Source organism: Typopeltis vanoorti, chromosome 12, assembly GCF_054136105.1.
Source record: "Typopeltis vanoorti isolate ZY-2024b chromosome 12, IOZ_Tvanoo_1.0, whole genome shotgun sequence".
Classification (NCBI taxonomy): Eukaryota; Metazoa; Arthropoda; class Arachnida; order Uropygi; family Thelyphonidae; genus Typopeltis; species Typopeltis vanoorti.
Window position 1 is genome coordinate 75,972,560 of NC_143560.1, and position 14,052 is coordinate 75,986,611.

General features: G+C 35.7%; 1 protein-coding gene across 1 annotated transcript in view; it reads right to left on the reverse strand.

Moving 5' to 3' along the window:
• The window catches only part of LOC150100898 (protein spire homolog 2-like), a 201,317-nt gene that overhangs the window by 111,782 nt on the left and 75,483 nt on the right, over positions 1 to 14,052 (reverse strand). Inside the window, exons 2-3 of the mRNA XM_090401284.1 lie at positions 7,078 to 7,112; positions 1,083 to 1,355 (exon numbers count right to left, since the gene is read on the reverse strand). Coding sequence (XP_090257410.1) covers positions 1,083 to 1,355; positions 7,078 to 7,112 — 308 coding nt within the window. The remainder of the gene's footprint in view (positions 1 to 1,082; positions 1,356 to 7,077; positions 7,113 to 14,052) is intronic.

A 14,052-nucleotide genomic window follows, 5' to 3' on the forward strand; every position in this document is an offset into this window, starting at 1 on the left:
TCTGCCACACATTCACTGTCTTCGAATTTTAGTGCAGTTACTTATCATAAATGAATAACTGGCATGTAAGAAAGTTGATTTTTATACCATCCCTGAGCACTTAAAATTAATGTGATTGATAATGAAGAACAAAACCGACTTGACAATGCTTTAGCATCTCACACGCTTCATTTTTGTTACTCAAATATTAGAACAGCAGCCCTAATCGACTGATTGAAACATCAAATGTGCATATTATAAACTGGTGTAATATCCAGTGTAATATCATAAATCTCCTTACCTTGACAATATTATGAATTAAGTTATATCGATAATATTTTGCAAGAAAAATACAAACCGAAGTTTTTGAATGTGCAAAATTATATTATCTACAATCAAACAGATCCAGCTTGGTTATTCAACCAAAAAAATCATGCAAAAACTGTTAATTAAAAAACTGGATAACACAGAACGTGTTAAAAAAAGGAGCAGGATATAGAAACATCCTGGATATTAATGTTTGTTCATTCGTAACTCATTCAATTTTGTTTTCATCTCGTAGGTTATTGCAAAGCAAAGTAAGAGAGAAATCGCCTTCTAATTGTTGAAATAATATTTTCTAACAAAGATCCTATGTTTTTCTTTACGTAAATATATCAAGACGTTGTGAAATAAACGCATCTACATTAATAAGAGTTAAAGACGAGGGGGAAGGGTCTTTATCTACAGTTGAAAAATATACAGAAAAATGAAAGCAATCTTCTGAAAAGAGATCAAAATTAAACTGCTAACCTCATTTAATATCACTATATAGATATTGCATGATAGTATTATTGGCTTCGTAGAGTATGCAGAAGTCCATTATATAGCTAGCACTTGGCCTTCTTTTAATTTATTTACAATAAACAAATTAGTCACATAATTTGCATTTCAGTACACGCGCTGCAATACAAGAAAACTTGAAATTTACATATTTAATTGGCTATAGAAAATAATAAAATTATTATACACAAAGCATAAAAAATTTGTAACAAAAAAAAGAACGTTGCCGACACACTTCGATAAGATTTATTAGAAATGAATGCGTGAACTCGCTTGCTTACCTCCATCACCATCTGCAACGTCATCCCTTTCCTGATCTTCTCTACTGTGTCTATTATCTCATCCTCGCCCGAGTCTCTGACAATCCCTTCGTCGTCCGCAGTCTGAGAACCTGCCTCATCTCCCGAGCCTGTGTCTTTGTCTTCATCGTCAGTCTCTTCGGAGGTCATCTGATCAATAAGGAGTTCAAGTGGGGACGAGAGTGTCCTTTCTTCGTTCTCGCACAGGCCATAGTCCAGAGCACGGAAGATAGCCAACCCAAGCGATTCCACTAGCTGTTAAAAAAAAAGGAGAAAAAAGTAACAATAGAACTACAGAGTGTGCGTGTGTGTGTGAGAAAAGTTTTTTTATCTTGGGTATAATATATGTTAAAGATACCAAGTAATTTTATAACCTGAAAAGGATTAAAACCAAGGTTATAAAATTACTTGGTAACACACACACACACACATATATATACGCGCACACACACAGACCTTGTGAATCGACATGCATTCGCGTGCCTTTTTATTTTAACAATAAAATTACGGTAAAGTGTTGGAGTGTTTATTAACACTTTCATTGCCAAGCTGCAAATTGGAATTTCGTGTGGTGGCCAATTTTTTTTTTTATTTTTTTTATTTAGTTAGCGACGTCCACGCGATAACGCGTGATCGGCCGATTGGTGAGAACTCGCATCGCGCGATAGGCAATGAACGTGTTAAGTGCTGAAATTCTTTGCTGGCTTTCTTTGTGTTATCACATCATTTCTGCTTAAAGTTAAGTGGTGATAGTGTTACCCCCCACGCATCAATATTCTTAACTCAAGATGAGAACAAAGTGACAAATATCAGAAAGCCAATTAGTCACTATAACCTGAAAGGGTCTTGTATTGCATATATGAGCGAGATATCCGCACAACAAGAAAGAAAGAAGAATGAAGTTTTTCTTTATTTATGACTGAAGTGACAATTTTGTCATTTCAATTAGACTGACTTTTACGAATAACTACGCAAAATAAATGTGTTGTTAATGTAGAAATATATTTCAATTTTTGATATTCAAATCTTCGTATTCGACCTCTTTGATGGGTGAATAATCAGTGTAAATAAATAAATCCAAATACAAAATAAAAAATCCAAATAAAAAATATTTATGATACTTCATAAAATATTCACTTAGTAAAAAAATGCTACTTTGTCCATAATAAATTCTCTAAAAATTTAATTCCTGTCTTTACCGTCTTCAGAAAATTATCCTTTAAAAAAGTTCAATATTCACGAATCTCCATGAGCAGTTTTTTTTTTTTTTCAAAAAAATTAACATCACTGCGTTTAAAACGGACATTTCAGGAAATTCCTATGGACACAAATGCATGAATATGCTGATGGATTATTTAGACTTCAGGATATCCTTCAATCCCTAAGTCTGGGACTGGCTAAGTTGGTTTCATGTTGTCAAGGCATAGAAAATGATATGTACCTCCTTGATAGGATTCAAACCAGGTTTTTTATAACCAGGAAAATATCGCTCAACGCCGTTTTCCGATATTTTACTCCACTTTCTGCATATTTTGATTAGTTTTCATTTTAAAACTAAAAATTTTAAGCACGAAATTGTGTAAGCTACTTCTGGTTCCAACAAACCTGTTGGCATTATAGATGGTAGCAACTTCACCGAATAGTCATGTTTTCGCAGTTGCCTAAAACACTCCTGTTTACCAGCATTAGGGGATGCGAGTATTTCTTTTTCAATCCAAAAATAGAACTGAAAAGGCTTGTTTTTCGTAACCGCCGCAGGGAAAGTAAGTTATGATTTAATAAAATTATAGTCCAGTTCCAATCGAGTCTAAGTGCAGCTATCGAGCATTTAATATATCAGGCAAACAAAATAGACTAAAGAGAGGAGCAAAATTTCTTTCTTCGCTCTCTCAAAGTTTCATTTGGTAGAATAAACAGAACCGGAATAGAATACTACCTTGTTTATTACAAACCAAACTTGGAGAGGAGGGGGTGGGGTAGCATTATTGCAATTTCGTAGAGAGTTTTATATTTGCTCCTTCAGGTCAACAGACAATGTCTGTCGATATATAAAGTATTCGTCTTCCTTTTGTTTCATAATCAGCGGGAGAAGGTATACATAGAAATAATTTACTGTTTATATATATATATATATATATATATATATATATATATATAATAAATTTTTTACCTTGGGGATATTGTATATTAGGATAACCAAGTTATTTTATAAACTTGGTTATTTTAACTCCTAATCCCAAGTATGCAAACAATTAAGTTTGCGCCTGAAACAATGTACCATCTTTAGACTTGAAATTTGTTTCAAGCGCAAACTTAATTGTTTGTATACTTGGGATTAGGAGTTAAAATAACCAAGTTTATAAAATAACTTGGTTGTCCTAATATACAATATCCCCAAGTTAAAAAATTTATTACATCTATATCTCCTCCAGAGATTTTTATTAAAAATAAAAACACCTTGTTGCAACTTTTATAGGTGAAGTTGATAAGGCTCCGTATTACTATAACCTTGGTATTTAGGGTCTAGCTACTCACTGAGGAGACCTCAAAAAAGGTTGAAACCGGTCTTGGTAGTGACCCCACCCATAATGCATTGCAGTACAGTATACATCTTCTAGTGAGATGTGCTTTACATTATGGGAAAATACTAAGAATAGTTATCAGAGCTTTACCCACCTTTACAATGAGTTGCCCTGGTGTTGTACCATCTTTAGACTTGAATTTTGTTTCAGGCGCAAACTTAATTGTTTGCATACTTGGGATTAGGAGTTAAAATAATCAAGTTTATAAAATTACTTGGTTATCCTAATGTCCTGTTTCATCAACAAGAATGGAACATAGTATGAGAAGCCTTAATTGTTTGAGCAAATATTCAGAAGTATTTTTCTTGTTATTGAACCTAACTATTCAGCGTTTCCATGGTAACTAATGTAAACATGCGTTTTCATACAGGGTTCTAAGTTTTTCACATAGCGAATTTTAACTCCCCACCCCAAATTCTTTTCTTCTCACCAATGAATCTTTATTATGTATTGGATAGAAGAGGGGATCGATATACACATTGAATTGTCCACTTAATCTCATCTGCTAGACTTGAATACAGATGTCGCTTCGCACGCTATTAAGAGATAGCAGTTGACAAATCAGTATCATTTACATGCGAGTTGCGTTCTCCTTAACCTGGTTTCCAATAGCATTTTTTGTTGTTGCTCTGTGTATATGAATTAGTAAAGGATTTGTAATCTAACTTTCCCTTTAAAGCAAAGAAGTGAGGTTGAATGGGGGCCGTGACATTTGCACAATTAGACACTTCCGGTCTCCCTATTGTTTCGGTAGCTATGTCACGTGTTGGCGACTATGTCCAAGGCCAACAAACGACAACTTGTGCTGCAACAATAGCGCTGCGTTCTTCAAACATTTGCCCTGTATCAGATAGTGGTTTCACCCTGATAACAATCCCTAATGTCTCCAGTGCACTTGTAGAGATAGTAATTTGTCTTACATTCCTAGTGGCGCGAACACGAATTCTGTGTTGTGCCACACTTGATGGTCAACTATGATAACTGGGAAAGAAATTACAGGTTACCGCACGCTACACCCACTGGTATAAGTCTGTAAAGGGAACAAAACCATTTCTTTGGTGATTGTTAGTGAAATCAACAATTCCGGTAAAAGTAATGCGAAACTGTATGGTCATTTTCTCTGATTATTTTGCTGAAGAGCAGTAGTAACAGGGGAATGTTTTCTCCTATTGAAAAACGATCAATAAAATCATAAAATTTAAGGCAGTTCCCATATATCATATGTGAAGTACATTCCCCCACATACATCTCGTTTCAGATCCTGTCACTGCAGTGCTATACTTTTCATTTATGCCTCATCTGTAACAGATGTTCTCTAAAAAGCCTACTTTATAGTAGAAGCGAGAAAGTAGGTTCTAGAATAAAACTCGTTTCTCAGTTCACTAGTTCAAATATTGGTAATGATTTTTTTTTTATTAGAGAAAGCGAAATACAATCATGTGTAGTGATATTTAGAAAGAAGTAGGCTACAAAATTTAAGTAATCTTTTCGTTTGCTTCCATATTTCAGATGTTTCTTTTGTACACTGTTGTCTCTCTACATCTTGAACTGGGGAGGGGGGGAGAGAGAGAGAGAGGGGGGGGAGAGACGTTGAGGAGTTTATAGGCATTTTTAATGCACCTGGCTTGCCATTTCTCTATTTCATCCCCTAATATGACTGTAGATATGTTTGTGTGTTCAAGAGCTGGTTTGTCTGCTTCGCGGGATGGAAAACCCGAGTTTCCGGTGGAAGGGACAACCTTTAATAATATTTAATAACAATACCTTAGTCCAAGTTTCTATTTAGTTTGTATTATAACGTTGGAATCCATTAGAGGTATTTTTTACCTGCATAAAAGACACAACTTGGTAAGTTGAAGATTAAAAATTATTAACATGAATTTAACATCAAGCGCCTTGAAAGGCTTCCAATATTTAAATAGCAAGCAGCTGAAATTTTTCTAATTCTTTCTACCGTTTAGAAAAGCTAGAAATGAACTTAGCAGCAATAAATTAGAAATCGGAAGTAAGACACTTCGAAAATTTTCAGCGGAGTTTAGATTTGCGAGTTAATACGACTTGGCAGCAATTTTATCACAATCCTTACACAACACGTATTGCTTCAATCCATGATTATACGTTTAGCTGTTTTTACCTTGGCATTCTATTTTATGTTAAGTTTTTGGTGTGGAGAGGATATTTCAAGTCTGATGTCTTTCCAGGCCACAGGGAATTTCTTCGGGCATTTGAAATGAGTGTACGTGCACACACACACACACTAACAAAATCGAGTAATTAGCTATTGAATGAAACTTGGCGTTTAGGGTCCAAGCGGTGCAAAACTCATGTATTTTCATTTGGAGCAATTAAAAAACTGCTAGTAAGAATGAAATCCGGTTCACTGTATAATATAGCACGCACAGTCATGTTTCGTGTGTGGTGCTGTTGTAATTTAGGAGCGCAAATACGACTATTGCTTGATTCCTTCAACATTATTGAAGAGAAGGATTCTACGATCCTTTTCGTTCATTCCATGGTAGTTCCAAGTACGCCATAAATCCGGAGAGTGACAAGACCTATTATTAGTGTTAATGAGGGCACTTCAATTATTACTAGGGTCAGAAACACGTGCCTGCCATCTTAATGACCCGCATCTGAGAGATCGCTAGAGATATAGATGTTTTTTTTTTGTTGTTGTTCGCGTCATTTTTAATATACAATTTACAAAAGAAAACTCCTCTGAATCTTATTCCTGTCCGCTTCTGCTCTAGGAAATATAAATTTGTAGTGTTGTATATTTAATAGATTTTGTGGCCTTTATGGAGGTGATTTCATGGCTCTACCAACAACGACGATATTAGATATAAGTGCTGTGTGTGTCGTTTTCAATCGAGCGTTAACTGTGCAGGAAACCAATGGCAAGAACACGTGAGGCTTTGCAACAATGAACTCTATTATGCTGGGAATTGCGTCTTGCTACATGGTGATATTGCGAGCTAGACACGGCATCAACAATAGAACGTGGTTGTTATTCAGCACCTCAACATGTTAAAGGAATGCATTATCAAACACACACAATGAATTCTTAAAGGTCATCACAAAGAATGATTAATGGGAGGTGCTCTTTGGTACTTGGCTTTCTCAAGACGTAGCACTTTTAAAGAAAAGAATTCCTGTAGGAATTCCAAAGTACACGATGGTAAAGTAATTGCCTTCCATTAAAGGAACGTTTCAAATAACTGATAACATTTCGTAAATGAAGTCAACGAATGTCAGACTTCATTCTTCCTTTATAGCAACGAATCGATGAACATTGAAATACAGAGATTTTAAAGACTAGGATAGGTTTTTTCCAACAAATCTACAATGCATAAACGTTTCATTTAAATACCAGGAAGTGATATTAAGCAACTTACCTCGAATTCCGAATTAGCCAATGGTCGTCTTTGCCCTGTATAAAAATAAATAAAATTAGAAATAGGACGAATCTTCTCTACATTTACTAAGCAAGAAAACATAAAAATCCTGTCTTGGTACAATCGAAAACCATTAAGAAAACGAAATACCGTTTAGAATGGCCCACACTTTAGAATCCCATTCCTTGGATAAAAGGAATGGGGATTCTAGAGAAATGCGAGTTCCCACGACAACATTACAGCGAACATAACAAGCGGGGATGAGAGAGGGGGGGGGATACTTGGCGAAACAATTCCATCTGCACTTTGCAATCACGAAAAAGGAAGCCACGTGAACGCAAGGGTTGTTACACCTCGTACAAAGCTATCACGGAATGAAAAACGAGCGTAGATGAAAAAAAAAGAGAAATGTAATTCATAGAAAGTGGTGCAGTCAGACGAGCAGCTTCCATGCACGAGGCCCCGTTTGTTAATTACACGCATCAGGATACTTGTAAAGTAGTCATCAACGCATAACGACGTCCACAAAGTAACAGAAAGGGCAACACTTCGATGCAAGCACGTGCCATTTGGGATAGTGAAAAATACGAAAGTAGCCCGTCTCTTTTCCTCCCCCCCCCCCTTCTCTACATGGGATTCCTTGACAGGAGCCATTTTTCTTTTATTATTTGCTATTTACTTCTAATATTTCCATGCACTTTTAAAAGTTCCTTCACATTCTACATTTCACTTTCCGGCAACGAAGAAGACCGAGAAATTATCCAGCTGTATACTAATAACTGCATTTCTCTATGGCACGTGGATTGGTCGGTGTTAATCTTATGACATGATATCCAGGTTTCGAGCTTCGCTTTAAAGGGGCTTTCCAGCAGTTTTTCATTCATTTTCTCAGGCATCTCTTAAATCCAGGTTCTAACTTCCAGCACCTCCCTACATTTAAATCCCAGCTGAATTATAGGGGAGTAAAGGCAAATAAGGTCACTTAATAGAAATCCCCATTGCATTCCCATATGTCCTTTTCGTATATTATCAGAATAAAAGCTTTGCGGAGGAGAGCAATAAGTCACGTTCAATTGAAAAGCTTTTTATCCAAGGGGGGGGGGAGTCCCACATGCCAGCAGCAAGAGCTGAACGTGAGTCTTTTCCAACTAAAGGACACCTTGTTCTTCCAAAATGTACTACGGAGACGCTTTCGAGGACAATTAACTCCAAGGCAATATTTCACTTACAGAGGAAAGAATGTGTAACCTGAATATATCCTTTCCTCGAATACGCTAAAATTTACTATCGCTGGTATCAGTTTTAAAGATCGTATTTTCCGTATTTGGGTGTGATTATCCTTCGATAATCAAATGAGGAGTTCCTATTTCGGTTTGTTTTCTAAAGACATTTTTGCCCGATTAGACCTCCATCTGGAGACTTTCGTTGACTCGTTTTATATTGCACTTAAGTAGTCGCTATGATATCCTTAATCACCAAGGAAATGACAATGACGTCAGCAGTTTGTTCACTAGTCTTTTTCTATGGGAGAAAAAAAAAATCCGTTGTCATTTTCCTCTCGAAGACTAAACTTTAAATGGTGGGGGATCGTTCCATCATTCCTGCTTATTCCAAAAAAATACTTAGTAACTCTAATCATAACTCCCACTCGTTTTCCAACCTTGGATTTCCAAGGTTGGAAAATGCTGAATATTTAAGGTCACAGATGCAACACCTCACAACTGGTTAAAACTAAAATCCCAATTTCGTCATCATCTGGAAGGCATCCATATAGTCCAACTTCAATCTTATCGAACCTGCATATCTACTTCATCATTCTTCTTTGGAACAGTCTTCTCTCCAGTATTCCCTCGAGAATTACACAGCTCCAGCTATTCATATATCAAATGCCAAAAAATTTCATTCCTCTTCTTGACAAACACATACACAGTAATACGAGGATGTTTGTTCCAGGATTCAAACAATTTAAACACTTAATGAAGATGGCAATCGTTCTGCAAGTGAGAATGTCATAACTCTTATAGTGACCATGGTTAACAAACCATGACAATTCTTGTACAACTCTTATGGCATCCGAGATCTTCAGCAGCTTACGCAGTGATCCTGAAACAGAGGTAATATCAGGAATACACATTTTTGAAAGAAGTAATTCGGACATCCTGTAGTAATTCGAATATACATATTCATGAAATATATGCACCTAGTCACGCATGGCTTACCTGTAACACAAAGAGGAACAGTATATCCCTGGAATCAAATCTACATTTTTATGCTATCAGAGGAAGGTGGAAAATTTACGGACTTCGTTACCCTTCGTTTATAACATTGGTAATTCTGTCTCTTCCCCCCCCCTCGACTATACGCAACATCATAGGTCCATGGAAATATCATGGCGCCACTTCAGTCAAGAAATGCAACAGAATCAATGTTGTTGTTTGATGGCTTAAGCAGCTAAGGCTAGTTATTATATCAGTAAATTGCGTGTGTTGTTCTGCCAGTTTGCCTGTTTTGCGGGATGAAAAACTCAAGTTTCAAAGGAAAAAAATCCTACCACCATCGTATGAGACTGGCTAACTCAACTTCGACTGAAAAAACATCCAAGGAATCAAAGGCGTCCAGAAAGGTGCTAAAGGTAACGATCGACCAGGAATTAAGCTGTACATAGATTCCTGTTAGTAGTAGGACTGCATGAAGAGATGCGCAGTCTCGATTTCTGTGGAAGCAGTTATATATGTCAAGTATCACTATGGTAATCAATAAAGAAAATTATGCCAGTGTTAAGAACATAGTGACTAAGTTGTAGACATTAGAAATGCTTGCTATGAAACGACAACTCACATTACATCCTTTTCTGACTGAACTAGCAAGTGACTTTGGTAGACGCCAAGGAATACCTAAGCCTGAGCACCTCACCCCAACTGTGAAGTTCGAGGTCACATGTCTGGGTCTGTTTCTCTTGGTACGACTGACTTTTGGTTGTAGAGACTGGAAAAATACGCGCTCGATGCAAGATATCTAACACAAGCTGAGGTTAGAAGTGCACTAGGTAAAAGTTGCACAAGCTTCGGTGTTTGTGAAAAGGTAGGTGAGCATATGACAAACATCTGCCATGGCAATCAAACACACAGAAGACAATAGCAGCGTAAAGACCAGTGTAAATGTTCTGTAAAATATGACATCCTTATGATTAATGCAACGCTATCTATCGATCTAGATTGTGGTAATTTTGAAGAACAGATCCATGTCTCCAACAATATATTCTTTCAATCCTACAATGCCTTATGCCATATTGCGACATGGTTCGGGGAAAGTGATGTGGGAAAACTTGACTAGCCTGCAAAGCATTCTGATCTTAACCCGTCGAACACTTGCGAGACAAACTGGAAAGACGGACTTGAGATGGACAAGCGAGTTCAGCTAGTATATACAAGGGCTGATTGTCATAGAAGGAAGAATCCGATACACAATTGTTGTTCATGAGGTACACGATGAACAATTCTCTTTTTCATTTGAAAAATCTTGCGCTACACAATGTCCGTTCAGTTGAGGAAGGCGGCGTCACGTATAGCATTTGAAAAAAATATTGCTTTTCATCGCTAAATCATGCGTTCCCTTTTAGTGTAATTTGGGCACCAACGCCTTAATTAAAAAAAAAAAAAAATGAAATTATCTCTCTATATATATATCATAAATTAGGGCAATAACTGAACCAAGCTGTAAAATAGCTGACCCTATTATTAGTAGCATTATTAAGGCTCAGAGACAACCTAACTTCGGTTCTCGATGAATTTTACTAATTCATCATTTATTATTTAATTTTTTAAAACAACGCCATGTGTAAAAAAAAAAAAATTCCCGAGAAAGAAGTGTCCCTCAAGTGTTAAAAACCCAATAAAATTCCCAATCGCTTCCAAGCTATCTGGTTGTTGCACCGGTAAAGCGAACAAAATATAGCTCAGTAGTGTAATGTTTTCCATGCATTAAATTTATGGAGTCAGTCAGGAGGAGACTGAAGAACAAAATATTGAAGGAAAACTCATTATCCAAAAACCGATTAGCTTAAAACTGTTTATTCGTCACGTTTTAAATTTAATTACGTTAACTGGGCTAATAAGATTTGAAACTTTTAATGATAGATTTAAATTAAGCTGTATACTCACTAAAATGATTGCGTTTATTTAATAATTATAACGAATATTACTTTACATAAGCAAGCAATTATAATAAGCAAAAAACAGAATTTAACATTAGTTGAGTCACAAGCAGTAATGTGATTAACATATACTTTGCGGCGAGTATGCTATCAATATTTAAAAAGGGGAAAAAAAAAGGCCGGAGTTTGTCCATAAATTACTTAACACAGGTTTTCAGATTTTTAAAGTTCCGCGCAGATTTATCCTAAACCTATTTGTTATAAGATAAAGTGAGCCAGCCAGTCACTGATTTTAATAAATCTCTCTCATTTTTCACAGTTGTGTGAGAGGGCGCTTTCATTGTTTCCTGATAACCAAACGATTTCTGTACTAGAGCGCTTTTGTTTGTGACTAAAGTTGTTCGCTAAACGCTTTAAAAATATGAAATAATTAGAATTTAATAAATGTCAAGTAATGAAATATTCTCCGACCTGATATTTGCTTCACAATGAAAAAAAAAAAGTAATATTTTTAGAGGAAATAAGCATGAGTGCAACTTGATATAAAACAGACTTTATACTCAATTAACCTTGACTTGATTTTATTTTTCAGAAGAGAATCAGTTCGCTTCAGTATTAGTTTATGTTCCTATGATGAGAAATGCACAACTATATAAAACCAATTTAGTATTTTACAGGTAAGATCCAAATTTTTTTTTTAAAAAAAAGGAAACAAGGCCACGTTATATATATATAAAAAAAAAAACTTTGTTTTTATTTATGTTTTTAAACATAAATCTACCTGTTCATTTTTGTCAAGTTATAAGATTGTATATAATACAGTCCACTCCAGATTTGTTGTCTTAAATATTAATCCCTCTCCGGAAAGCCGTATCCATGAATGTATCCATAGATAGAACTCTACAAAAATATTTTTTTAAAAATCTCGCAGTGCATTATAGATAAAATATTATCTCCTTATATGAAGAAAACAAACTTATTATACAGAAACTTTCATAATGAAAATCATTTACAGACAATTCATGGCCAAACAAAATTTTATAATGTATATGTTACCGCTAAAGTGCGAAAACCGTTAATGTGCATATTACCTAGCTAATCTGCAGATTAACTGATACTGATTTGCTCCGTTAACGTGCGGAATCAAGAGTTTTCCGCATTTTACCTAGGTAATGTGCACATTAACGGCTTCCGTATCGTTAAAGTTCAAAAGTTTGTTTCTCTCATTTCCTTTCCCTACTCCTTCCCCCCTCTCCCTCCACTTTTAGTTTAGTTTTTTAATAAGTAAACATAATTTTATCATGTTTTTTTTCTTAATTGTAATAATATTTTAAACCGTTTGATTCCTTGTATTATATTAATTGATTGATTCTATGAACTAATTTGTTGATTGTATTAACTTGATTCTGTAGATATCGAAAAATAAATAAATAACATGTTAATTTAAGCGTACAGAAACGTTGCTGTTGTTCCAGCAAAGATCTTATTTTCACTTTAACGAGTGCCTAGTAGGTAATTTGCAGATTACCTAGGTAATTTGAGAAATGAAACAATTTTCCGCACATTAACGGATCACCGTAGTTAATCTGCACAATACCTAGATAATCTGCAGAATAACTGATTTCTGCACTTTAGCGGTAACATATATACGCATCTCTTTTTAGTGATGAATCGGCATTTTCATCACATCAGCGAACAGCGCGCTAATACATTCTAAGAAATAGATGCCCACGAAGGAAACTGCTATATTGCAGAAGCGAGAATGAGGGAATGATTAATGCATGAGAGTGGTTAATTCACTATTTGAAATTATTCACGCTTTGAATTAGAAGCAAAATTCCCGCATTTCAAAATAAAGGGTTTAATGCGCATTACTTTACGAAGTAGTTCTGTAATGCGAAAGCCGTAGCGCGTAAGAGTACTTTGCTGCTAATTTGGGGTGTGAGTTCGCATCCCAAATTAACAGCGAAGTTCGGCATATACGAAGATCTGATAATGCTAAAAGCATATTCGGCATAAATTGTTCGCAGGAGAATGGAGTTCTCGCTCCCCAATGTTTTCCGATCAACATGAATTGTATAACATCGTCATGATGGTAAAATTTGGCCGAATGAAATCAGCGCACGATTCCTGTTCATTACAATTCGTCCACAATATAACGCCACTACGTAAGACGTGATATTCACTATATTCCATCACAAATCATTGAACTAGTGAAACGGAGCAATACTATCCATCAATGCTATTTATAATTAAAAAATAAATATAAATATCTGCACTTCATCTTATAAGATCTGTTATTCATTTAAACTGAAATAATACGCAAAAAAAATTCAAAAAAAGGTCGTTGTGAAATACGTTTATATAAAATCCTCGGAAATAAAAAAAAGAAAATGAAAAAAATGAAGCATTGTGTAGCTCGTGGTGGTGGGGGGGAGGGGATATAGGCCAAAAGCGCGAATGCCTTCCTGCTCCTGTTCACTTATTCCTCAGACAACAAATACTGTAAGTCATAATCGATAGTACAGCAAGAAAGATAGTCGGGAAAAGAAGAAGAGTATATTGAAAGATTTTGCTTGAATTTAAGGCTTTATTTTGCTAAGAAGGTAACGTAGCAAAGCAAAACTTTAAAAACTTAAATGTCTCAATGCAGACCTCACTTGGACTATTGTGCGCAGGTCTGGTCTCCGTTGCGATTCTGATACAGTGGAGAGAGAGAGAGGAGTGCAAAGGAGAGTGTTAAAAATGATATCAAGATTGTGGAATACTGATTATGAAGACAGATTGAGAATTTGTAGACTGCAGACACTTTCAAACAGTAA